The 20,734-nt window shown below is 37.2% G+C and overlaps 1 protein-coding gene across 13 annotated transcripts in view; it reads right to left on the reverse strand.

Annotated features, from left to right (window-relative positions):
• The window catches only part of mmd (disintegrin and metalloproteinase domain-containing protein mind-meld), a 750,004-nt gene that overhangs the window by 174,350 nt on the left and 554,920 nt on the right, over nucleotides 1-20,734 (reverse strand). For all 13 annotated transcript variants that reach the window (XM_081739572.1, XM_081739577.1, XM_081739571.1 and 10 more), the window contains exon 9: nucleotides 17,128-17,300. In XM_081739572.1, the coding sequence (XP_081595698.1) occupies nucleotides 17,128-17,300 (173 nt within the window). The remainder of the gene's footprint in view (nucleotides 1-17,127; nucleotides 17,301-20,734) is intronic.

Below are 20,734 nucleotides of genomic sequence, written 5' to 3' on the forward strand. Positions count from 1 at the left end.
GGTCCCTGTTTGTCAATCAATACACATTGAACCTATAGTAACGTTCACGTGAACGTAAGTTCTTGACATACGTGTAGCAACATATCAAGATCACCGATGCACTCGTTTCTGCTATGCATTTTCGCTAATCACGTTTTAGTGAGTGATTATAATGTCCTATAGTCTAACATATCCCCAGACAAACCATTAGAAAGGAAAGTGTGAAGAACGTGAAATCTAAGAGAGTAGTACTTTGCCGCGACGATCAGTTCGTCTAATTCATCTGCTTGGTAGTCTCTTATTGAGCTCACTTGGAGTTTATTTGTAAATACGGTAAGTTTCCCCGTTTTGTAGTAAGATAAAGCCTGGGATGTTCTGTTCTATCTGACATAGATATTGTGTCTGTAACATGTCCAAGTAGGAGTAGAAAGGGAGAAACTAGAACAGCTGATTAGTTTTCGATACCTCGATAGTGGTATTAGTGATGATATAAAGTGTAAATGTGAATTAAAAGCAAGAAGGGGGGGGGGGGGACAAACGAAATCGCTAATCTTCACATAATAATGAACATGATACCTCATGTAAATTACTTACTATTAAGATGCATTGCATAACTTTATTAACTACAGTTATGTAGGATAAATATTGTATTGAGTAAATAGGCAAATCTGATATGTTTTGACATGTATTTCGAAAAACGGAATCCCTTTTAAAATCTAGGGGGTGCAATTGTCTCCGCTGCGGACACCCATAAGGACTATTAGTATCCTTGAATCATAGTGACCCCATATTTTTTTTATTTACATTTAAACACGTGGGGCCCTATGAAGAGTATTTTTTTTTTTCGTGTTACTAAGAGTGTAACTAACGCGGGATGCTAACTTCCGTATTTCGTAACAACGGCAATATTTCTAACAATTTACAAGGCGCGTTCGGAAAGTAACCTCCGATTGGTCACTGTACGTGAAATAGTGGAGGTAGCGCTATCATCTTTTCACAGACATGCGCGATAGTTCAGTCTGCATCCCCAGTCGAGGTAGAGTGAAGGTTGTCTGGTCAGTAGTTTCACTTTTGTAGCGTCTCAAGGATGGGCGCCCGAAGGTAAGGGCAGGATGAGGCCCGGGCCGCCCTCTGGCTCACGAAAATGTATACGTAATTGATGACTTTAGACGTTTTCATATAATTCCATATGATAGTAATACATTCTGGTGATACAAAGCCATAGAACCATCAATACACCGAAAATACTTTGGACATAACTCTCCAGTATATTTAGTTGAAAAGAACTGGAAAAATAATAATCAATCATTTTACTCTAATAATTCCTTAATTATTCACCGAATCATAAACAACAACAAGCTCACAGACAAATTAATTTACACACTTTTCTTCTACATTATTAAAACGGCTACTGACGAAATATGCAAACACTTTCCGTCCACTACAGTAATATAACAAACCACGTATATTAAACACCAGAAATACCATATGTAATATGGCAACCATGGAGATGGGCCCCTCTCTAGAAAATCCTCTTCGGGCGCCCCTGTCGCCAAGTGCGAGGTGTGAGCTGTTATATGTTTTCTTACGGGAAAACAGTATTCGCCAGCAGCTATTCATCAGGAACATTGTGCAGTGTATGGACCAACTGTGATGAGTGAACGAGTTGTTCGTGAATGGGTTCGTTCATTTAAAAGTGGACGAACGAAAACATTCATGACGAAGAGAGAAGTGAACAGGCTATCAGTGGTCACTGATCAACTCATTCAGAAAATTGATGGATAAGTTCGTGAAAATAGATTTGGCACCCAGCGATTATAATTTCTTCATACATATGAAGGCGTGGCTTGGGTCTCAGTGCTTTGGTAATGATGAAGCAGAAAGATGCGGTCACATACAGGCTGGCTTAAGGTACAGGCAGAAGTTTTTTTAATTTTTTTTTTTTTATGCTGATGGACTTTCTAAGCTAGTGCAGAGATATGATACATGTTTGAATGTTTATGGAAACTATATTGAAAAATAGAGCAAAAAAGATGTAGTTTAGTGTCAGATGTATGTAATAAATTCTTATTTACTTTGGTGTTTCTTTTTTAACCATTCGGAGGTTACTTTCCGAACGGCCCTCATGTATATATATATATATATATATATATATATATATATATATATATATATATATATATATATATATATATATATATATATATATATATATATATATATATATATATAAGGCTAGGCACGACTTTTCCGCACGTTGTTCAATCACACTAGGAGAAATCAAATAAGACCAAATAATTCTCTCACGCCCTCCCCCCCCCCCCCAAGGCTACCTTTACTAGAAGCTCCCTATTTGGCATCACATCATAGTGATAATTAGGCTCCGGATTCTTAGGTTCGAACCTATTTTATTCCTGTACAGTGAATGCAAAAAATTCGTGTTTTCTTTACATTTCAAGTTGCTATAAGTAGAACTATATTAGTTTTATAGGACCTAAAATGTCCTAATTGGGGGGTTAGGACCTAAAAAAATCCTAAATTAGCTTTTAGAACCTATAACGTCCTAAATGATTCTTTATAGTTATTTTTAACTTGAAAAATACTTTCAAACACGTAGTCAACCAGTTGTCAACAATGCAATAACAAGGTTTCCTTCACACAGCATGTTTCTTTGTAATTTGCGGCTGCGATTGTGAATAAACGGGGCAGCAAGTTTATTTTTAGCACTACTACTACTACTACTACTACTACTACTACTATTACTATAGTACGACAGGCCATACATATGTTAAACTATATTTCAGCTATCAAAAAAAGTCCAAGGTAAGAAGAGTTTTATTATTTTTATTACGCAGAAGACTGGTTAGCATAAAGCTTACTAAATTAAGGTTATCATTTAAGTATGAAATAGCTAACAAAGTGTTTAAAGTGTAGTAGTATTCCGTTTTCAGTAATATAACGCTAAAAATCCTAAACCGTGTTTTTAAAAACCTATAAAATCCTAAAATGCACTTTTTAAAATCCTAATTTGAATTTTTTGGGACCTAAAAATCCGAAGCCTAGTGATAATATATAAAAATATATCAACAAATCTTGTACATTATTTGCTATATTATGTGTTGAAAATTTATATTATATATATATCGGGTGTTCTAAAAATTGGCACCCACGGACAGCAGAGCGCTATTCTTCAAGTCGAAATAAAGCGAAAATGCTACACAATGGTATACTCACCGAGGTCTCCTTCAGCCGCTATGGAGAATCAAAATTTCATTGTGTAGTGAAACGTCGCGGGTTAATTTTTGAATCATACGCATTGCTCTGCGAGTCTTTCAATCAGTTACATCGACTGTTAAATTAGTAAGTGGTAACAGTGTCAACGTCTACCAATTTTAACTGCCATCTGGAGAGAATTGATGTGACTATTTGATGGTTTGATAGATCTCCGTAGTTTTTTTTTATCTGTAACGTTGCCACATAGTGCAATTCGCACCTCCAGAGTTGAACCTAAAACGTATAGAATTACATATATATTTTCACTTTATTTTTGACTTATGGAATAGTTCGTGGGCGCAACGCACTACTTTATTCTATTTTGCCTTTCAATTCCGTACTTCAGGCTTATGTTCATCTTCCAGGAGGCGATCCGTACCCTCCAAACGAATTTTCTGCATCCGCTAGTGAACACAGGGCTTCTTGCTACCAATGACATAGGTTCTTCATTAGGATAAATCATTACTTAGCTTTTTCATCTCACTGTCAGTGTGAGAGGATTTTGATTTGATTTGATCTTGAGTTTAGAGTCCTTTTCAGCAGCGAGGCTATATGACAGGTGAACCTGTTGATTAACGTGGAATCCAAACCATATGAACTCCCGCCGGGATGCAAACACGGGTCTCCTACTCCAAGAGTGCGTACACTAAATGCTTAGCCAAGAGGAAGTTCATATGAGAGGAGAAACCGACAAATGACCACTTGATTTGACTTTCAGTAGTTGCTTCCAACCACTGTAGCAGACTAGACTAAATTATTATCTAGATACAGTAGAGCGTCGATTATCCGAACGTCGGTCAACCGAACGACCGTTTAACCGAACTGTGTACTCGCTCGCACCTGTTACTCTCCCACCCTACCGTCCATCATCCCCCTCACTCCCAAACCAAGTTTCCCACAGTAGTCGCCGCACTGAGCCACCGCTGGCGGAACATTGCTTCTAATGGGGCCTTCATAAGGCGCTGCTGACCGGCCAAGCCGCCAGTCGCTGTGTTTCAACAATCAGCACACTTCTGTCGGTTTGGCACTGACTGTAGAAATAGCGGCAGTATCAAAGCTGTTCACAGCAACAGCTGCGCCAGCTTAAAGTTGAGGCGTGCCGCTCCGTGCATGGCAAATAAACATGTACAGTTCGATTATCCGAACAAACCAGTTTTCCGAACACCCATGTCCCCCAATTACTTCGGATAATCGACGCTCTACTGTATGTGCTAATTATAAGGGTAACCAAGAAAGTTCTGTCGCTTTTTCACCCACCATATTCGAACATCAATATGTCATCTACGACGTATCTGGAAGGTCAAAAATACTCCCCATCAACATCGACAACCTTCTGCCAACGTTCTGGAAGGCCATGGTTTCCATCGCGGTAGAACTTGGTGGGCCGTGAAGCGGAGAAGATATCAAGTGCATGTTGCACCTCTACTAGAGATTTGAACTGGCGTCCTCTAAGGTTATTGTTCAAGGAATGGAACAGGTGATAATCGGACGGTGGAATGTCTGGGGAGTATGGCGGATGCAATAGTGTTTTCCATCCAAGGCTCAGAATGATGTCTCCGGTCATCCTATCCACGTAGAGCTTAGCGTTGTCTTGTAACAGGATGACCCCTTTGAGATTCAGAAGTTTTAAGCTTTTCTTGAACACGGCTCAACTGCTGACAGTACACAGTTGCCTTGATGCTCTGATCAGCCGGTAACAGTTCCCGATGCACAATGCCGCGAGCAGTCCACCAAACACAAGGAGGACCTTCTTGTTGTGCAGTACTGGTTTCGGCTGTTTTGGAACCGGTTCATGAGATGCTAACCAATGATGACGGCATCGTGGAGCTTCGTAGAGGACTCACTCAGCACATGTCAACACTCTGTCCAGAAATGGCTTCTTCCTAAAACAAGACAGCAAAGAAACACATGTGTCTGCTCGCGTTGTCTCCTGGCCCGGAGTCAAATCATGTGGGACCCATCGACCCAACTAGTAGTATTTCCCAAGTTGGTGGAGGTGGTGCCGAATGGTTTTTCCACTCACATTGAGTTGTAGTCTAAGTTCCTAACATGTATGGCCACTGTTCGCCTCAATTGTTGCCTGCAGACCTTCATTTTGTACATGTGTTGGTCTTACGCCACGTGGTGCATCTTCGAGTGTTTCGTCACCGTCCTTAAACTAGGTAAACCATCGTTGCACTGTTCGCGTAGTCACGACATCCTCACCAAAGGCCTGGCATATTTTCCGCCCCGCTGCAGGGGTGTTTGACCCCAGTTTGAACTCGTACAGCATACGCGCCCTTATGACGCTTCGTTGAGGTCCGATGTTCAGTCTATCCTCTATCAACCAGGTAGTATGTTGGATATACCCACACCAACAACTGTTTTTCGCCTTATCTCCATTCGCATTCAACTCACGGTGTGAAGACCAATGTAAAACAGACCTACACAAAAAGCGATAGAACTTTCTTGGTTATCTTTATGTAACTAATAGACCAATATATTCTACCTCAACGTCCATCTAGTCGTCAAATGATGCTTAAAAAGTCAATTTCAGTAACCTGAAACTTCTCTCTATGAAAGAGACGTAATTCCCCAGAGAAGATAGGCCTATTTCATGCTTTCAAATCGAAAAATTGTACTATGTTATGCAACTATTTGTGGTATAACATGCAATGTAGATATAGAGAATAGTAATCACGAAAAGCCACTAGAGGCGCTGTGTTCTATGTCAATGTTTTTTTTTTTAAAGAAAGGACGTGAAGTTTGATTTATGGATTACCATTACATGCAAATCAAATAATCAGTACATCCAGGGACATTACTTCGATGTTTTGCATGCAAAAATTGCATTGCATACAGCCGTAAGTCACACAATACATTTAATTTATTTTTAAAGTAAAATACCACATAGAAAATAAATAGTGTATGGAAAATAATGCTTAAAAAATCTTCCAGGGGGGTGTTGTGCATATCTGGTTGGTAACATTGTAACGAAGTACATACATTTCAAGGAAAGAAGAAAAAAGATTCGACTTTTGCCACATCAATAATCGATTTATTGGTAGCCGCTAATTGTCTGTGGGCTTTGGTTACGAAGGAATGTTGTTTTCGTGCTTCGTAAATGTGTATCTCTACATATCTGTATATATATATATATATATATATATATATATATATATATATATATATATATATATATATATATATATATATATATATATATATGTAACGTCATTTTTAAAAAAAAAGAAAAAAAGGACTAATTTGTTCGTTTTCATGATGTGCATAATAAATAATTGTTTCAGAATTGCGTAGCATACTTCTCTCTCCGTCTTGATCGTTTTCTCTTGTGGTTCTCATTCATAACCAGTGTAGCCAGACCAAATTAAGTAAATTATAAGCTTTTTTTTTTTTTTTAAAAAAAAGAAAAAAAACAGAGATGTATTTTTATATGTTCGTTAACAACCTTCCCTGTACCCATTTACAGAATTCAAATTTACAATTTTCGGTTCTAACTAGCTTAGATTAAAGTGCAAAGCGCTTCCTTTCTATTCGCTTTATACATTTTAAACACAATATATTGCGTCCTTTGTTACGATGTAGGCGGAGTGCAATTTAACGTTATTCGTATCGAATTTGCTTATTACGTGGAATTATTGTGAATTATTTCCTTGTATGACATATTCTTGCAAGAGTAATACAAAAATTTCTTTTCGATTATTTTCTAATATTTCATCTACTATTTAATGGCGAAACTAAATAATAATCTTTCAGTAATGATGAACAGGCCCGTATCCAGGGGGCTCTAGGGGGGTCGGGTCCCTCCTAAATTTTTACTGGACCCCCTAAAATTTTTGGGCTGGCTAAAATTTCCACTGGAATTTTAAAATAATATATTGAGTATAATCTAAAGTAGCTGAGATTAATCTACAAATTTCGTGAACCACCTCAGTGTCTGTCTCACTTGTCTCACAGTGTGTGAAAATGGATCAAAATGGTTGAATTTGTGAATGTGGAACCAAGAAGAAAAGTGTACAAAAGTTTGAGAGACTGATGTGTATGACTATAAAGGTCAATATAGATTTGAAGAACAAAATTTTAAATTGATGGCACAGCATTTTGTTGGGGATGTACTGGAAACCAGAGGTGGGGGAGGGGGCTCTTCTGAATAATGAGAAGATGAGTGTTGCAGATAATCATGGGCGCCCGAAGAAAAATTTCTAGGGGGCTTAAATCCCTGGTTGCTATATTACGTTTGGTATGTTTTATTTGTATTAAGAAAATTTTAAGAAATTTAATATATTTTCGTGAGCCAGGGGGGGATCGGGCCCCACACTCTCCTTCCCTTTGGGCGCCCATACAGATAATGGAGGCTGGAACAGCTGGAGAAACAGCTCAGTGCCTACAATGACAAAATCTATCACGTTGCACTCTCAATGATAAATAAATACAATAATTAAAAAATTACAATTAAAAATAAATATAATAAATAAATAAATAATGATGTAGGGAGGAACCACTTTTTGTTCTTTAGCAATTCATAATGGACACTATCTTAGGGTCACCGGTGCCCCGTCCACTTCCAATTTCAACATGTGCGCCCTAGTGTACTCTCTCTGTGTGATTAGACGCAACTTTTTATGAAGAACAAGATTGCATTTGATCATTTTGCCTATTTCTTATAATTTTGGAGCTACTCAAATCTTTTCTGCTTATTTTAAAACTTTGACTCCCGTTCTTTAACCTCTTCTATATGTTTTCGGAAAACAGGGATACCCAGTTTTTAACCCCAGGAAACCCTTAACACCGTTGCATGAGTTAGCTCTTCTGTTTTGTTTCTTCATCCCAAATGCAAAAGTGTTCTCTTTTTTTATGTTTATACAGAGTGTTTCAAAACAACACCGACAACGTTTGGGAGTTGATTCCTGACACCAAGATAAGACAAAAAGTATAGACCAATCTAGGTGCACAAAAAAAAGTGCTTCCTTTCGGAGTTACAGGCTGGAACCACTTTTTGTTCTTTAGCAATTCATAATGGACACTATCTTAGGGTCACCGGTGCCCCGTCCACTTCCAATTTCAACATGTGCGCCCTAGTGTACTCTCTCTGTGTGATTAGACGCAACTTTTTATGAAGAACAAGATTGCATTTGATCATTTTGCCTATTTCTTATAATTTTGGAGCTACTCAAATCTTTTCTGCTTATTTTAAAACTTTGACTCCCGTTCTTTAACCTCTTCTATATGTTTTCGGAAAACAGGGATACCCAGTTTTTAACCCCAGGAAACCCTTAACACCGTTGCATGAGTTAGCTCTTCTGTTTTGTTTCTTCATCCCAAATGCAAAAGTGTTCTCTTTTTTTTATGTTTATACAGTGTTTCAAAACAACACCGACAACGTTTGGGAGTTGATTCCTGACACCAAGATAAGACAAAAAGTATAGACCAATCTAGGTGCACAAAAAAAAGTGCTTCCTTTCGGAGTTACAGGCTGCCGAAAACATGAAAAAATGAACTTTAAAGATTTATAGCTCCAAAACTATGCGACCTACCGTAGTCGGGTGAAGATCTCACGAACTAGTATGTGCCCTATCCAAATATCCAAGTTTCAGAATCCCGTGGTACTTCCGCAATAATTTATACTAGCATACAGGCACGTCCTGCGCAAGCGCAGGACACTTGTCTGAATGATTGAATATGAAACAAAATTAAAAATATTTATGGTTAGCAAAGTAGTTTTAATAGCACGTTAATAATATCTTTAATTAAGAATTTCTCGATAATTACTCGAATTTAAGACATCCTTGAATCTAAGACGCACCCCGATTTCATTGGGTTAAATTAAGGAAAAATAGTAATATGTTTCGTTTTTACTATTACTAAAGCGCTCTTTGATATTGGTCATTTTCGGTTATTTTTATATATCCTTCTCCCCTTCTCATGTTGCGGGGCACGGCATGATAAAAATTATCCCAGGCCCGAATGTCATGTATGTTGAAAATCTGATCGAGATCGGTTGGGTGGTTCAAGAGTTATGTTCTATTTATTTTTATATATTAATCTCCCCTTCCCCTCCCCCTACCCTAGGTTTTACAGTCAAAGTGAAAATGTTAAAAGAAAACTTTCCAGGCTCGAACGCCATCTATGTTGAAAATTTGATCGAGATCGGTCAGGTGGTTCAAGAGTTATTAAGTTATATATATATATATATATATATATATATATATATATATTACCCTCTCCTCCTCTCCAACCATACATTCTATCGTCAAAGGAATATGATAAAAACCACCGCAGGTCCGATCATCATCTATGTTGATAATTTGATTAAGATCGGTTCAGTGGTTTAAGCGTGATGAAATCACAAAAGCAGTCACTTTTATATTTATTTTTTATTACATATCTATATGTCTTCCTTCTCCTCTCCTACTTCGTGCCGTCAAAGTAAAATGACGAAAACATCCCAGACCAACCTTATCTATGTCGAAAATTTGATTGAAATCGATCGGGCGGTTCAAGAGTTATTAACTCACGAACATGGCCACTTTTATTTTTATATTTATTGATTTTTTGTATATTCCCCTCCTTTTCATCCCCTACGTTGTTCCGTGAAAGTGAAATGGTAAAATCCATCCCAGGCACGAACGTCATCTATGTTGAAAATTTGATCGAGATTGGTCGTTTGGTTCAAGAGTTATTAAGTTTTAATTATTTTTTATAATTCCCCTTCTCCCCCTCCTCAAGTTCTACCGTCAAAGTGAATAGCTAAAAACGAACTACACCTACGTCAAAAATTTGATCGAGATCAGTCGGGTGATTCAAGAGATTAAGAGTCACAAACATAGTCATTTTCAATTTGGATCTGAAGTTTTTTCTTCACAGGCACCGCTATTAATATATAGATAGAGGTAATTGGAGAGCACTTCAAATTATATGCCCATAGCGAAACTCCCTCTATAAAAATTTCTTCGTTAGTAACTTTGGATTCTCCCAAACGTTATCGGTGTTGTTTTGAAACACCCTGTATATAAAATTAAAAGACACTATTACTCTTAATCTCTTGAACCACCCGATCGATCTCGATCAAATTTTCAACATAGATGAGGTTCGGGTCTGGGATAGTTTTTATCATTTCACTTTGACGGTGCAACTTAGGTGAAGTGAAAAGGAAAATATTCAAAAATGATCGAAAATGACCAATATCAGTGTCGAATCCATAGGTTGTCCGAGCTGCTGAGTTGAACAGTGACACTCCTGTTTCCGTTTACGTCCAAATTCAGCCCCGTAACTTGGGGGAGAAGGAGGGAGGAGATGTATAAAAATGATCGAACAATACCAATATCAGTGTCGAATCCATAGTTTTCGGGGTCGTTGAGATGAACAGTGACACTTCTGATGCCATGCCCAGCAACGTGGATGATGAGGAGGGGGATATATAAAATCATCCAAAATGACCGATATTAATGCTAAATCCATAGTTTTCGGAGGTCGCTAAAATGAACAGTGATACTTCCGATGCCGTTTAAATCCAAATTCAGCCCCGCGGCTTGGGGAGGGAGAGGAGAAGATACATAAAAATGATCCAAAATGACCGATACCGGAGAGCGCTTCAGTAATAATAAAAAGTGACTGACTAACGGAACATATAACTAATTTTTATTATTTTAACTCAGCGAAGCGTGTAATTGACGATAGTCCAATACTAATTGGCTCCTCAAACTTGAAGCAGAATTGTGGCTCTATAGTGGTGAGAAGTTGGTTGTCACTGTTTTATATTGCTGGAATATTCAAACGAAAGTAGCTTTAGTTTAATCTCTATTTCAACAGAAAACAAAAATCGAGCTTTTGTGCTAGTAAATAACGCTACTGATTTTAATTTTATAACATGTTTTCACTCATTGCATACCTGTGCATACCATTTATCTCTTCCTCTTATCTTCGCGACCCTCATGAAACCCCTTCACGACCCCAAGGTTGAGAAACCCTGCACTAGACAAACAGGGAGGGGAGCTCCTACGCGCCTTTGGCGTAGTAGATCCGGGTTCGATTCCCGGCGGGAGCTCCTGTAGTCCGGTTTCCACGTTAATCAGTAGGCCCCGTGTCATACAGCCTTGCTGCTAAAAGAGACGTTAAACTCAAAATCAACTTAACTTAACCAACAGGGAGGGCGACATCTTTTCGATACAAGACATCTTCAACTCTTTTTGTCTTGAAGATTTTATTTATAACAAAGAAAAAAAATATAGCAACTTCTTTGTAAATCGCACCTTTTAAACCATCATGGACCTCAATGGCTGAACATGAGGTCGAGGCATGTTGTCCTCATCTATTCTCTGCTGCCTGAAGCGTTGAACATTCCAAAGTTTTAATTGCGTACACTACGTGAATTCAGTTAGAGGAGAGAGAAAGAGAGAGAGAAAGAAAGAAAGAAAGAGAGAGAGAGAGAGAGAGAGAGAGAGAGAGTAAAGCAACGATAACACTAACACAGAAAGAAATATTGAGTCGGTGAATATTTCCCGCCTTTTTTTTCCCCTTTTCTTCCTCATTGTTTAATCCTCAGTAAACAACTCTAATTATATCAAACTGTCGTTCAACTACAATGCCCTTGCATTATAATTTGTTTTTCGTGGACACTGCAAAGGATTGACAATTAAACGAGGAAATCCGGGTAAATAGTATTTGTTCCAGAGTTGTACTGGTGCCAGTAATTAGGCTAGTTTCAGTTATTTCACTGTGGAAACGTTTATTTTAATGTTAAGTTTAACGGTTTCAAGTACTTTTATTTTGCCATATATGTGCCCCTTTTTTTTGTATGTACACCTTTAAGTATATTCGAATCCCTTAATAACCGGGAGGATGTAATTTTTGGTAAATACTCTACACTTGGTTGAAACGATCTAATTTTTAAAAATTATAGAAGTTTTAACTACCTCACATATTTCTGATACCATTTAGCAAAACAGATTACTTATTTCAGTCAGGATACGGGGAAGTTCTTTTATTTTAACGTGGATTAGCCTACTTAAGAAATAATCTGGGAAAAAGATGTCAGTATTCAGCTTGAATTTCTTATTACAACAACTCCTACACATTGAACGAATCTTTCGATATATTATCATTGTTTCTATCAACCGTAGAATGATGCACCAGCTTCATTTTAAGTTTCGCCAGGGAGGCAGGGTGGGGATATTGCCTATCGACATACGAGTTTCACGGTTTTTGTTAGTACATTAGTATGCAATTTGTTTATTAAAAACATATGTTTCTCCGACTCAAGGGAGTAAGTGTCTTCGTGCCCTCCTCAAATGACGCCCCTGGATCGGCAGCTGTAGTCCATGGTATTTCCTAATATTGAACTATAAGAAGCAGTCTTATTACCTTGATGAACATATGTGCACAATTTGTCCATGTAAGCAGAGATGATATTAGATCGGTGTTTCCTAATCTGTGGTCCGTCGATTCTCAGGGAAGAAGGGGGAGCGGGAGATTGAAAAACGGTTCACAGCACATCTTATTTTCATTATACTTTATCTTATCATGTCGACAGTCAGGATAAAACTTCGTGATTTTTTTTTCTAATATTGCCCGGCGAGATGAGATCGGAGATTGTCTCGTGTTGAAAACTATCGTGCAATAATGATATTCTACAGGAAACGTCTGAGACTCTTTCTTAAGTCTTTATTCAAAGAACCATAAAATATTGTAGATCAAGTTACCTTCCATCTCGTTTACTTTCACTGAGAAGGCGAGCAGCAAACTGTGACCTCTCAGAGCGTTCAATTAAAAATGAATGTTCTAAACCTTAATATGCACTTGGAAACATTATTCGCAAGTTGCGTTTCGGAAGAAATCTTTCTCGAACTATCTAGTATCTCATAGTCACTACATACTCTGTAGTTAATATATTTCATACCTTTGAATTTTGATTTTTTATATACTACGTTGGCAACACTTTCTGCCTCTTCTGTTGCAGCAGACATGTGTGTTGTAGACCATGCTGTTCAAATAATCGTTCGCCACACTAAACATTAATTTTGTCATCTATGTTCCAAAACAAAGTTGGTTTTTATAGATCTAACAATTACTGGGATCTGTATCAGAAATGCATAAATATACGCGGGTATTTCCAAAGTTTCTGGCCTGATACTGTATTATCTCGCAACTGATAATAAGCCGTTCGTGACATATAGTGCCATCTATGGAAGAAATAATGTATTAGTTTCAACTGTCTAGCTGCATCAGTTCGTAGGAGACAGTCATTTGAATCACTTACAGCCGTGTGCACCAACGAAGTTTAAACGAGCGTTCACTTAAACGCGTTCAAAATTAAACTTTCAAGTTTAAACGTGGTTCCCGGAATTTTGTTGCACCATTGAAAATCGAAGTTCAGTAAACCTCGTTTAAGTAAACTTCGGTCAATTTGTAAAATCGACTCTGATTGGTTGTCGTCTTTTGTCTCTAACCTTCGTTTAACAAAGTGACAATTGAAGAAAGCATACCGCGTGCTGGGGTTTTCTACTTTCGAGATTGTGTGCACCTCGAGTGAACATAACATCAAAGAATGAACTAATAAATTATACCTGTAATGAAATAAACGAGTGATACTTGGTGTTGGAATATTGGTATTAGATTTTAGATTAGATTGTTGCGTGTAGTTTCACTATACGTATCCATAGTATAAGTAGTAGTACTAGTAATAGTAGGAAAGGGTTAGAAGTCCCGCAGGGGTTTGTTAGGTTTTTTTCTCGGTGCAGTTTTACTATACGGATACACAGATTGTAAAATGTATAGAAAAATATGGGCGTCTTTAATTTGCTCATTTTATGTAAAGAACAGAACTTAACTAACCACTGCGGGGCTTGTAACACGTTTCTATATTACTACTACTTATACTAGGTATACGTAGAGTAAAACTGCACGCTATTCTCGATATCCTATCATCTCGATATCGACCATATATCCTATCATCCTCTATGTGGATTCCTAGTATTTTCGTTACTAATACATTCCATCCCCAGTATATTAAAATTCGCCACCACTAGAAAATCAAAAATAATAAAAGAAAAATTCAACAGTTATTCATATTTCATCGTGAAAATGTTATTCTAATGCCTTTTACATCCTTTTCCCTGTCGGTGTTTGCCTACAATTCCTAGTTAGCGTAGGTAAAGTTGAGGAGCGCTACCATTTATTCTTCCCATTTATGATCTAACGACTTCTGCATTTTTAGTTTCTCACCTGTCCACCAGCTACGCACACATTTATAATATGCTTGCAAACTTATATGTTATAAATACAATAAGTGCAAAAACCACGCACGAATCTGTGCTAAATGGCCAAAACAACCGAAGTTTGTATCCCGATTCGAAGCTGGGCACAATTTGAGGAATTGCTCGTGATTTTGTCCGCGAAAACAGGCACATTAGCGATGGTTGTGTGTACATAAGAAAATACCACTGTTTAAAATATCACCCTCCTGTTTTGCGGTGCAATTTATCAAAATACATTCGTTACATATGTAAGTAATCTGTGATTATAAAAACAGCGTTAAAATGTATTGTTCATAATTATGCAATTATAATGCAAAACTAGCTTGTAGTGATCACCTACTACAGATTGGTACGTATTTTTTGTACTAATTTGCTCACCACTCCAGCAGATGGTTCTACCGAATTTTGACGCATTTTTTTACAGTTTCAGGTTAGATTAGAGCTTTATTTTACCAGAGCATGTACTAAATGAAGAGCTCCATTACTTTAGGATGGCTCAGTAACGTATAAATAAAGTGTGGATGTATAGCATAAAAACTACTGTATATAAAACACAAACCAAGTTTTGCTAGGTGGCCACTAAAAAGCACGAATGCTATCTAACCTAGTTAGAGTAGGAGCGCAGTAGGGAGGCCCGAGCGTTTGCGTCCATAGGAAGCAGGTGCGTCAGCGACGGGGTATACACATAAACGAGGACAGTGGAAGAGCACACTTATACTATAATTTCTTTATCACTAATAATTAACTTCAATATGCTGTGATAGATGGTAATTACTTATATTCACACTTTCTTCCCTTCATGAAAAATATTTCACGTCGTTTTTTACCTATAAATTTTCTATTTGGTTGAACTGCCTGCTGAAGTGAATCATTAATTTGCTTACACGTATACCTACCATCGCAAATTTGCCTGTTCATTACGGACGCACCTCGAATATAGCCCAGCAGCTTCACCTTGCCGTAAACCGTAATAGGTTCAAAAATAGTTTGTAATGAGTAGCTTCCGAAGTTTGGGACGTGGTTTTGAGACTTGTGGCTTTCACTATAGTAGTTAAGTTTCTATGTGTCTTATACATTTGTATGCAATTGGTTGATAACACTCTAGGAATAACTCGATAATGAGTTTTACGAGGAATAACTGGATAAGTTTTACGCTGTTTGTATGGAATTTTGACAAGAAAATACTGTATTTATAGACATAACTTGTATGCCCTCGTAACGTCAATCTTTACTGGAAAATTGTTCAGAAAATACATTGTCAAAAATGCTGAGCTGATTTTGCAAAAAAAAAAAAAAAAAAAAAAAAAACCGCAAGTAGTTTATTTCTAGTGGGTTCTCTATTGTATGCCTCGCAGGTTTTCTAGCTACATATGCTCCTTATTTCTTTTAGCTAGTTAACAGACTTCACCTGAAAATTAAAAAGAACTATATTCCTAAAACTTCAGAACATTTATTTCATTTTATTGATATATATTAAGGAAAAAATAATGAAACCACGAGCAGAAAATTTCTCCGATCACGAGAATTGTAATTTCATTAGTGGAAAATACAAAGACATTATTGAATGTAAACAGACTGAGTTGGATCAACGAAGTTTAAACCCCCAAATTCGGCCGTTCAAGCTAAAACCAAGTTCATCCACCATTTGACCGAGACATAACCTTGAACGTTGTTGGTGCAACAGACATTTTCACTGAACTTGGCTATGATCCTCGTTCAACAGTTGAACTTCGTTGGTGCACACGGCCATTACAGTGGGATGAGCTCGCTTACTGCAGGATAATGTTTGAACCCACACGGCTGTTGTTACCAAGATGGCAGTCAGTACCGTGCCGTGGGGAGGGCGAGCGGAGCAATGGCGGCCCTGGGCGTTGAAGTAAGGGGACGCAAAATTCGGAAGAAAAAGGGAAAAACAGAGGAAAAGTTACTTCAAATATATGTATGGGGCGCCGTTGTATGCTCTCGCCTAGGGCGCTGATTTTCCACGCCACACCACTGGTTGCAGTGAAAGACTGTGGCTTCGAGTAGATTCATCACCCACTCTACATTCCAGATTTAAACTTGACAACAACAGAGATGTGGATTGGAGCATTATCTCGCAGTATGGGAGTCTAACACACAGTGACTTATTCAAATCACTGTTTACAACGAACTGACGCAGCTGGACAGTTGAAACTGATACATTATTTCTTCCATAGATGGCAGCACATATGCCATGAGCAGTTCATTATCAGTGGCGTGATAATTTAGTATCGGACTAGAAACTTTGGAAATGCCGCCCTCGTATGATGATAATGAAAAGAAGACATAAACTTGTGGTCCATGTACTGTACAATGACATGATATCTGAAACACTGAAATAACTATAATGTATAAGCTAACTGAATATTGTATTTGCATCTATTTCGAAGAGTTCACGTAGAATAATACATTTCTTGGTAATTCATACTCCATTCGACAATGTAACCTTAATAGCTTTATAGAACATTTATAACTTTATTTTACAACTTTTGCAACGATTATGTCATCATGGTTGGGGTTTTGTTAGCCATATCTTGTACATTTAACACATCTATACACGATTTTTTTTTAATGAAATAAAATATAGGGTGCATGTACTTACGTGAGGAGCTGCGTAGTATCCTTATCAACCTTAAATAATTTTCTGGATGTGTAGTCATTAAAATTGAGCAATGCACGACTGATGTCTTGACTCTTGTCTATAGGGGCTTGGTTACCACTTTGCCAAGTTTCTATGTATACTACAGCTACTCTGGTGTTAAGGGTTCGGAAATACTGAAAAGAAATTACAAAAAATAATAATATTGTGTTTCAAAAGGCATTTTATTTTATATTAAAAGTTAATATTAAAAACTTTACCTTGGCCCAACAATTTTAAGATTCCATACAGAGACATTTGAAGAGCACTATCACCCCCTTCCTCCGTATGGCTATTATATCAATGTTGCTAATAATTCCAGCTAGTTTTGTTCAGACACTTAATTGACATTTTGAGGATTAGTTTAGAAATGTAAACTTTATTTTACATTATGGTCCCAGAAGGGTATTGGGAGATAAAAGTGCTAATGTATGCTTGGATTTGAAAGTATTAATGTATATCAGAGACGGAAAAAGTTATTTGGACAGAAATTGCTTACGTATGAATGAAGTAACTGATCTTTGTTAACATAAACTGCTATTTGTAAAACCTTATGAGAGATGTGCAAATAATATGGTGATGCATGGATAAACAACACAGGGTGTTCGGTGTAGATAAAAAATGGAAGGTCATGTTTTTTTTCAAATCTTCAGGTAAAAATCTCTTAACTCACAAGGGAAAAGTAGTATTTAAGGAATTTATTTAAGCTTATGTTTAATTAAAGGGGTTCAGCCTAATTTTCTAAAAAAATATAAAATTTCATTTATTTCTGTTAATATTAGATTAGTTTAGGTTAGTTAGGTTAAATTAGTTTAGTTTAGTTTAGGTTAGGTTAAGTTAGTTTAGTTTAGTTTAGGTTAGGTTAGGTTACGTTACGTTAGGGTTAACTACTTGCATATTTGTATTCATATTCCCTTAGTGCGCTTCCGGTAATTACATATTGTATCTGTAGCATTTTACATTTCTCATTTCTACAACATGTAGTAGGCTACGATTCCATCTGTTACTTCAACTCACTTGTCCTGTAAATCTTATATTTTTTACTTACTTCTGGACCCCTTCAACTAAACATAGCCCCTTATTTATGTAGCCAGAGGACATGAAAGTTATCTGTGAACATAGAAGCAGCATTAAAAAGTGCGATTCAAGTTTGCAACTGTAATAAAAAGCTAGAGCGCCAACCAGCACAGGTTGGTTGGTGTTTATATGTAAATTTGCAAGCACATTACAAATGAGTACGCAGTTGGTAAGCAGGAACCAAGAAAATAACAATCTAAACAACGTTTGGAAATAATTTGTGAGTGAATTGAACAATTTTGAAGAATTGAATTTTTTAACAATTATTTCCGGTGGCACCCCTTAACGTTATCTGCTATAAGTGGGGCATTAGCGTACCCTAACAAAAGATCTACAAGGCATGAAGCTACTACTGACACGAATAAATATAAATTTCACTGTTATATAAATTTGATCCGTATTCTTAGTCCGTACGAAGTGTCCTTTTTATAATATAGGGGTCTATTCTGTAGATAGCCCTGTGAGCAGAGAGTGACGCCAGAATGGTATTAAGAACTTCAGAGGTCCTTACCACTTAAGATTTTAGTGTTCCCATATATATATATATATATATATATATATATATATATATATATATATATATATATATATATATATATATATATATATATATATATATATATATATATAATTCAAAATATAAACAATAATAAACCATAACATAAAATTTTTATTTTTAGAAATTAAACAAAACTTACAGTAAGATGGAAAATAATGTTTATATCTGTATATGAGGGTTAGCCAGAAAGTTCCAGGGATTTTGATGCAGCTCTTTATTACAACAATATAAGCAGGAGCGTCATTTCAGATTTTGCTTGCGGGGGGGGGCAAGACCCCTTGATATAAGTAAAATTTTGCGTTTTTCACTGATTTACTACTATTCTATTGATAAAATCTATTAAATATATAAATCTCAAACTCAGGGGGGGGGGGTCAATTGGCCCTCCTTGCCACCCCCTAAATGACGCCCCTGAATATAAGTACACATTTACTTAATCGGCTTCAGTATTGGCACCTTCAGAACACCCACCCACCCACACACACACACCCACACACACACACACACACACACACACACACACCACTTGTTCCATCGTTCCTGTGATTGGTGGAAACACCGAGAAAGGCCTGTTTTGGTATCTTCCGAAGTTCAGCTGACGCGTTAGTTTTGATCTTTTCTACGATGGCGAAATTGGAAAACTTTGGGCTGCTAAACTGTTTTAAGGCTATAAGACTCTTTGAATAAGATTTTCTCTTTATTTGCAGATGAACTTGACGTTTACGCGTTGCTCAATCTGTTAAAAAAACGCGCCAACTGGTCGCCATACACTCTTCCGTTTAGCTACATTACTCGTACACTGTCTGTTAAGAAATGTTCACACTTGCTAAATTCAGAATTAGGCAACTTAGGCCGAAGGTTCATTCTGATTGGTTCACAAACGCCAGAACTACAACATTCCAGGAACTTGTTGACTGCTCCTCGTATTTCCACTTTATTTATATTTGACAAATGTTCTCGTATTTTTTTCTTAACTGCAAATAATTTGAACAGATATTCAATCACTACCTCTATCATTATTGTTGTTATAACTTTTTTTTTTATTTCCGCCAAGAAGATTATATTTTTGACGAAGTATGTGAGTGTATTTCTCCACTGACGTTATACAGAAAGTATACACATTTTACAGACAACATTCTACAAGTTTCCCTTGTTCGGTCTCCTATAGGTGAATTTTCCCCTTCGATTTCATGACTCTTGACAGAGGCCAGCACTCTATGAGTGCTCTTATTATTATTGTAACATATATATATATATATATGCAATTTGCTTTCCATTTAATGTAGGGCTCCTCTTGCGGATCCTGGTTCAGTTGCACCATTTGCAGTATTGTACCATATGGACCCATAAAATATAGTAAATTCTGCTATGTAAAAGTTCTGTGGTACCCCCTTCCCTTGATGTCTAAGCACGTGCTTATTTGGTTTAATGATTAGTTAATCCTTGAGTGACGTTTTATAATTAGGAGTGTGTAAGGAACGAGAGTGATGCCCCAAAAATAGTGTAAAGAGAAAGTTATTATTTTGAATATGTTTGAAGTGCGGTGAGATAGTACCTTTCCTAAGTGAGTGTCGTTTTATATGGTAGTGATCTGCACGGGCCTATAGTGCTTTGTCTTCAAGTCGGGCCGGATAAGGACCTATTAGCTGCAGTTCTTTAATAATTATTGACTTTTGTTAAATGATAATTCCCTAGCAGCAGAGACAACTCGCAAACCGCTTGCTGTAAACTTCAACTGGAAGTCGGCCAAGTCTACATCCAGCTTGATTGGAACACCGTGTAAGCATGCTGCAAGCTGAATTCCAGTAACGAAGTTACATGGAGGCAATCTTGCATTCAGTGTTCCATTACAAGCTTGACGCAAGTGTATTACAAGTCAAGTCAAGTGAGTACTCAATGAACAGCCAGTGATATTATGACGCTCTGCAAAGAGCC

This window comes from Thermobia domestica, chromosome 15, assembly GCF_964235325.1.
Source record: "Thermobia domestica chromosome 15, izTheDome1.hap1.1, whole genome shotgun sequence".
Lineage (NCBI taxonomy): Eukaryota > Metazoa > Arthropoda > Insecta > Zygentoma > Lepismatidae > Thermobia > Thermobia domestica.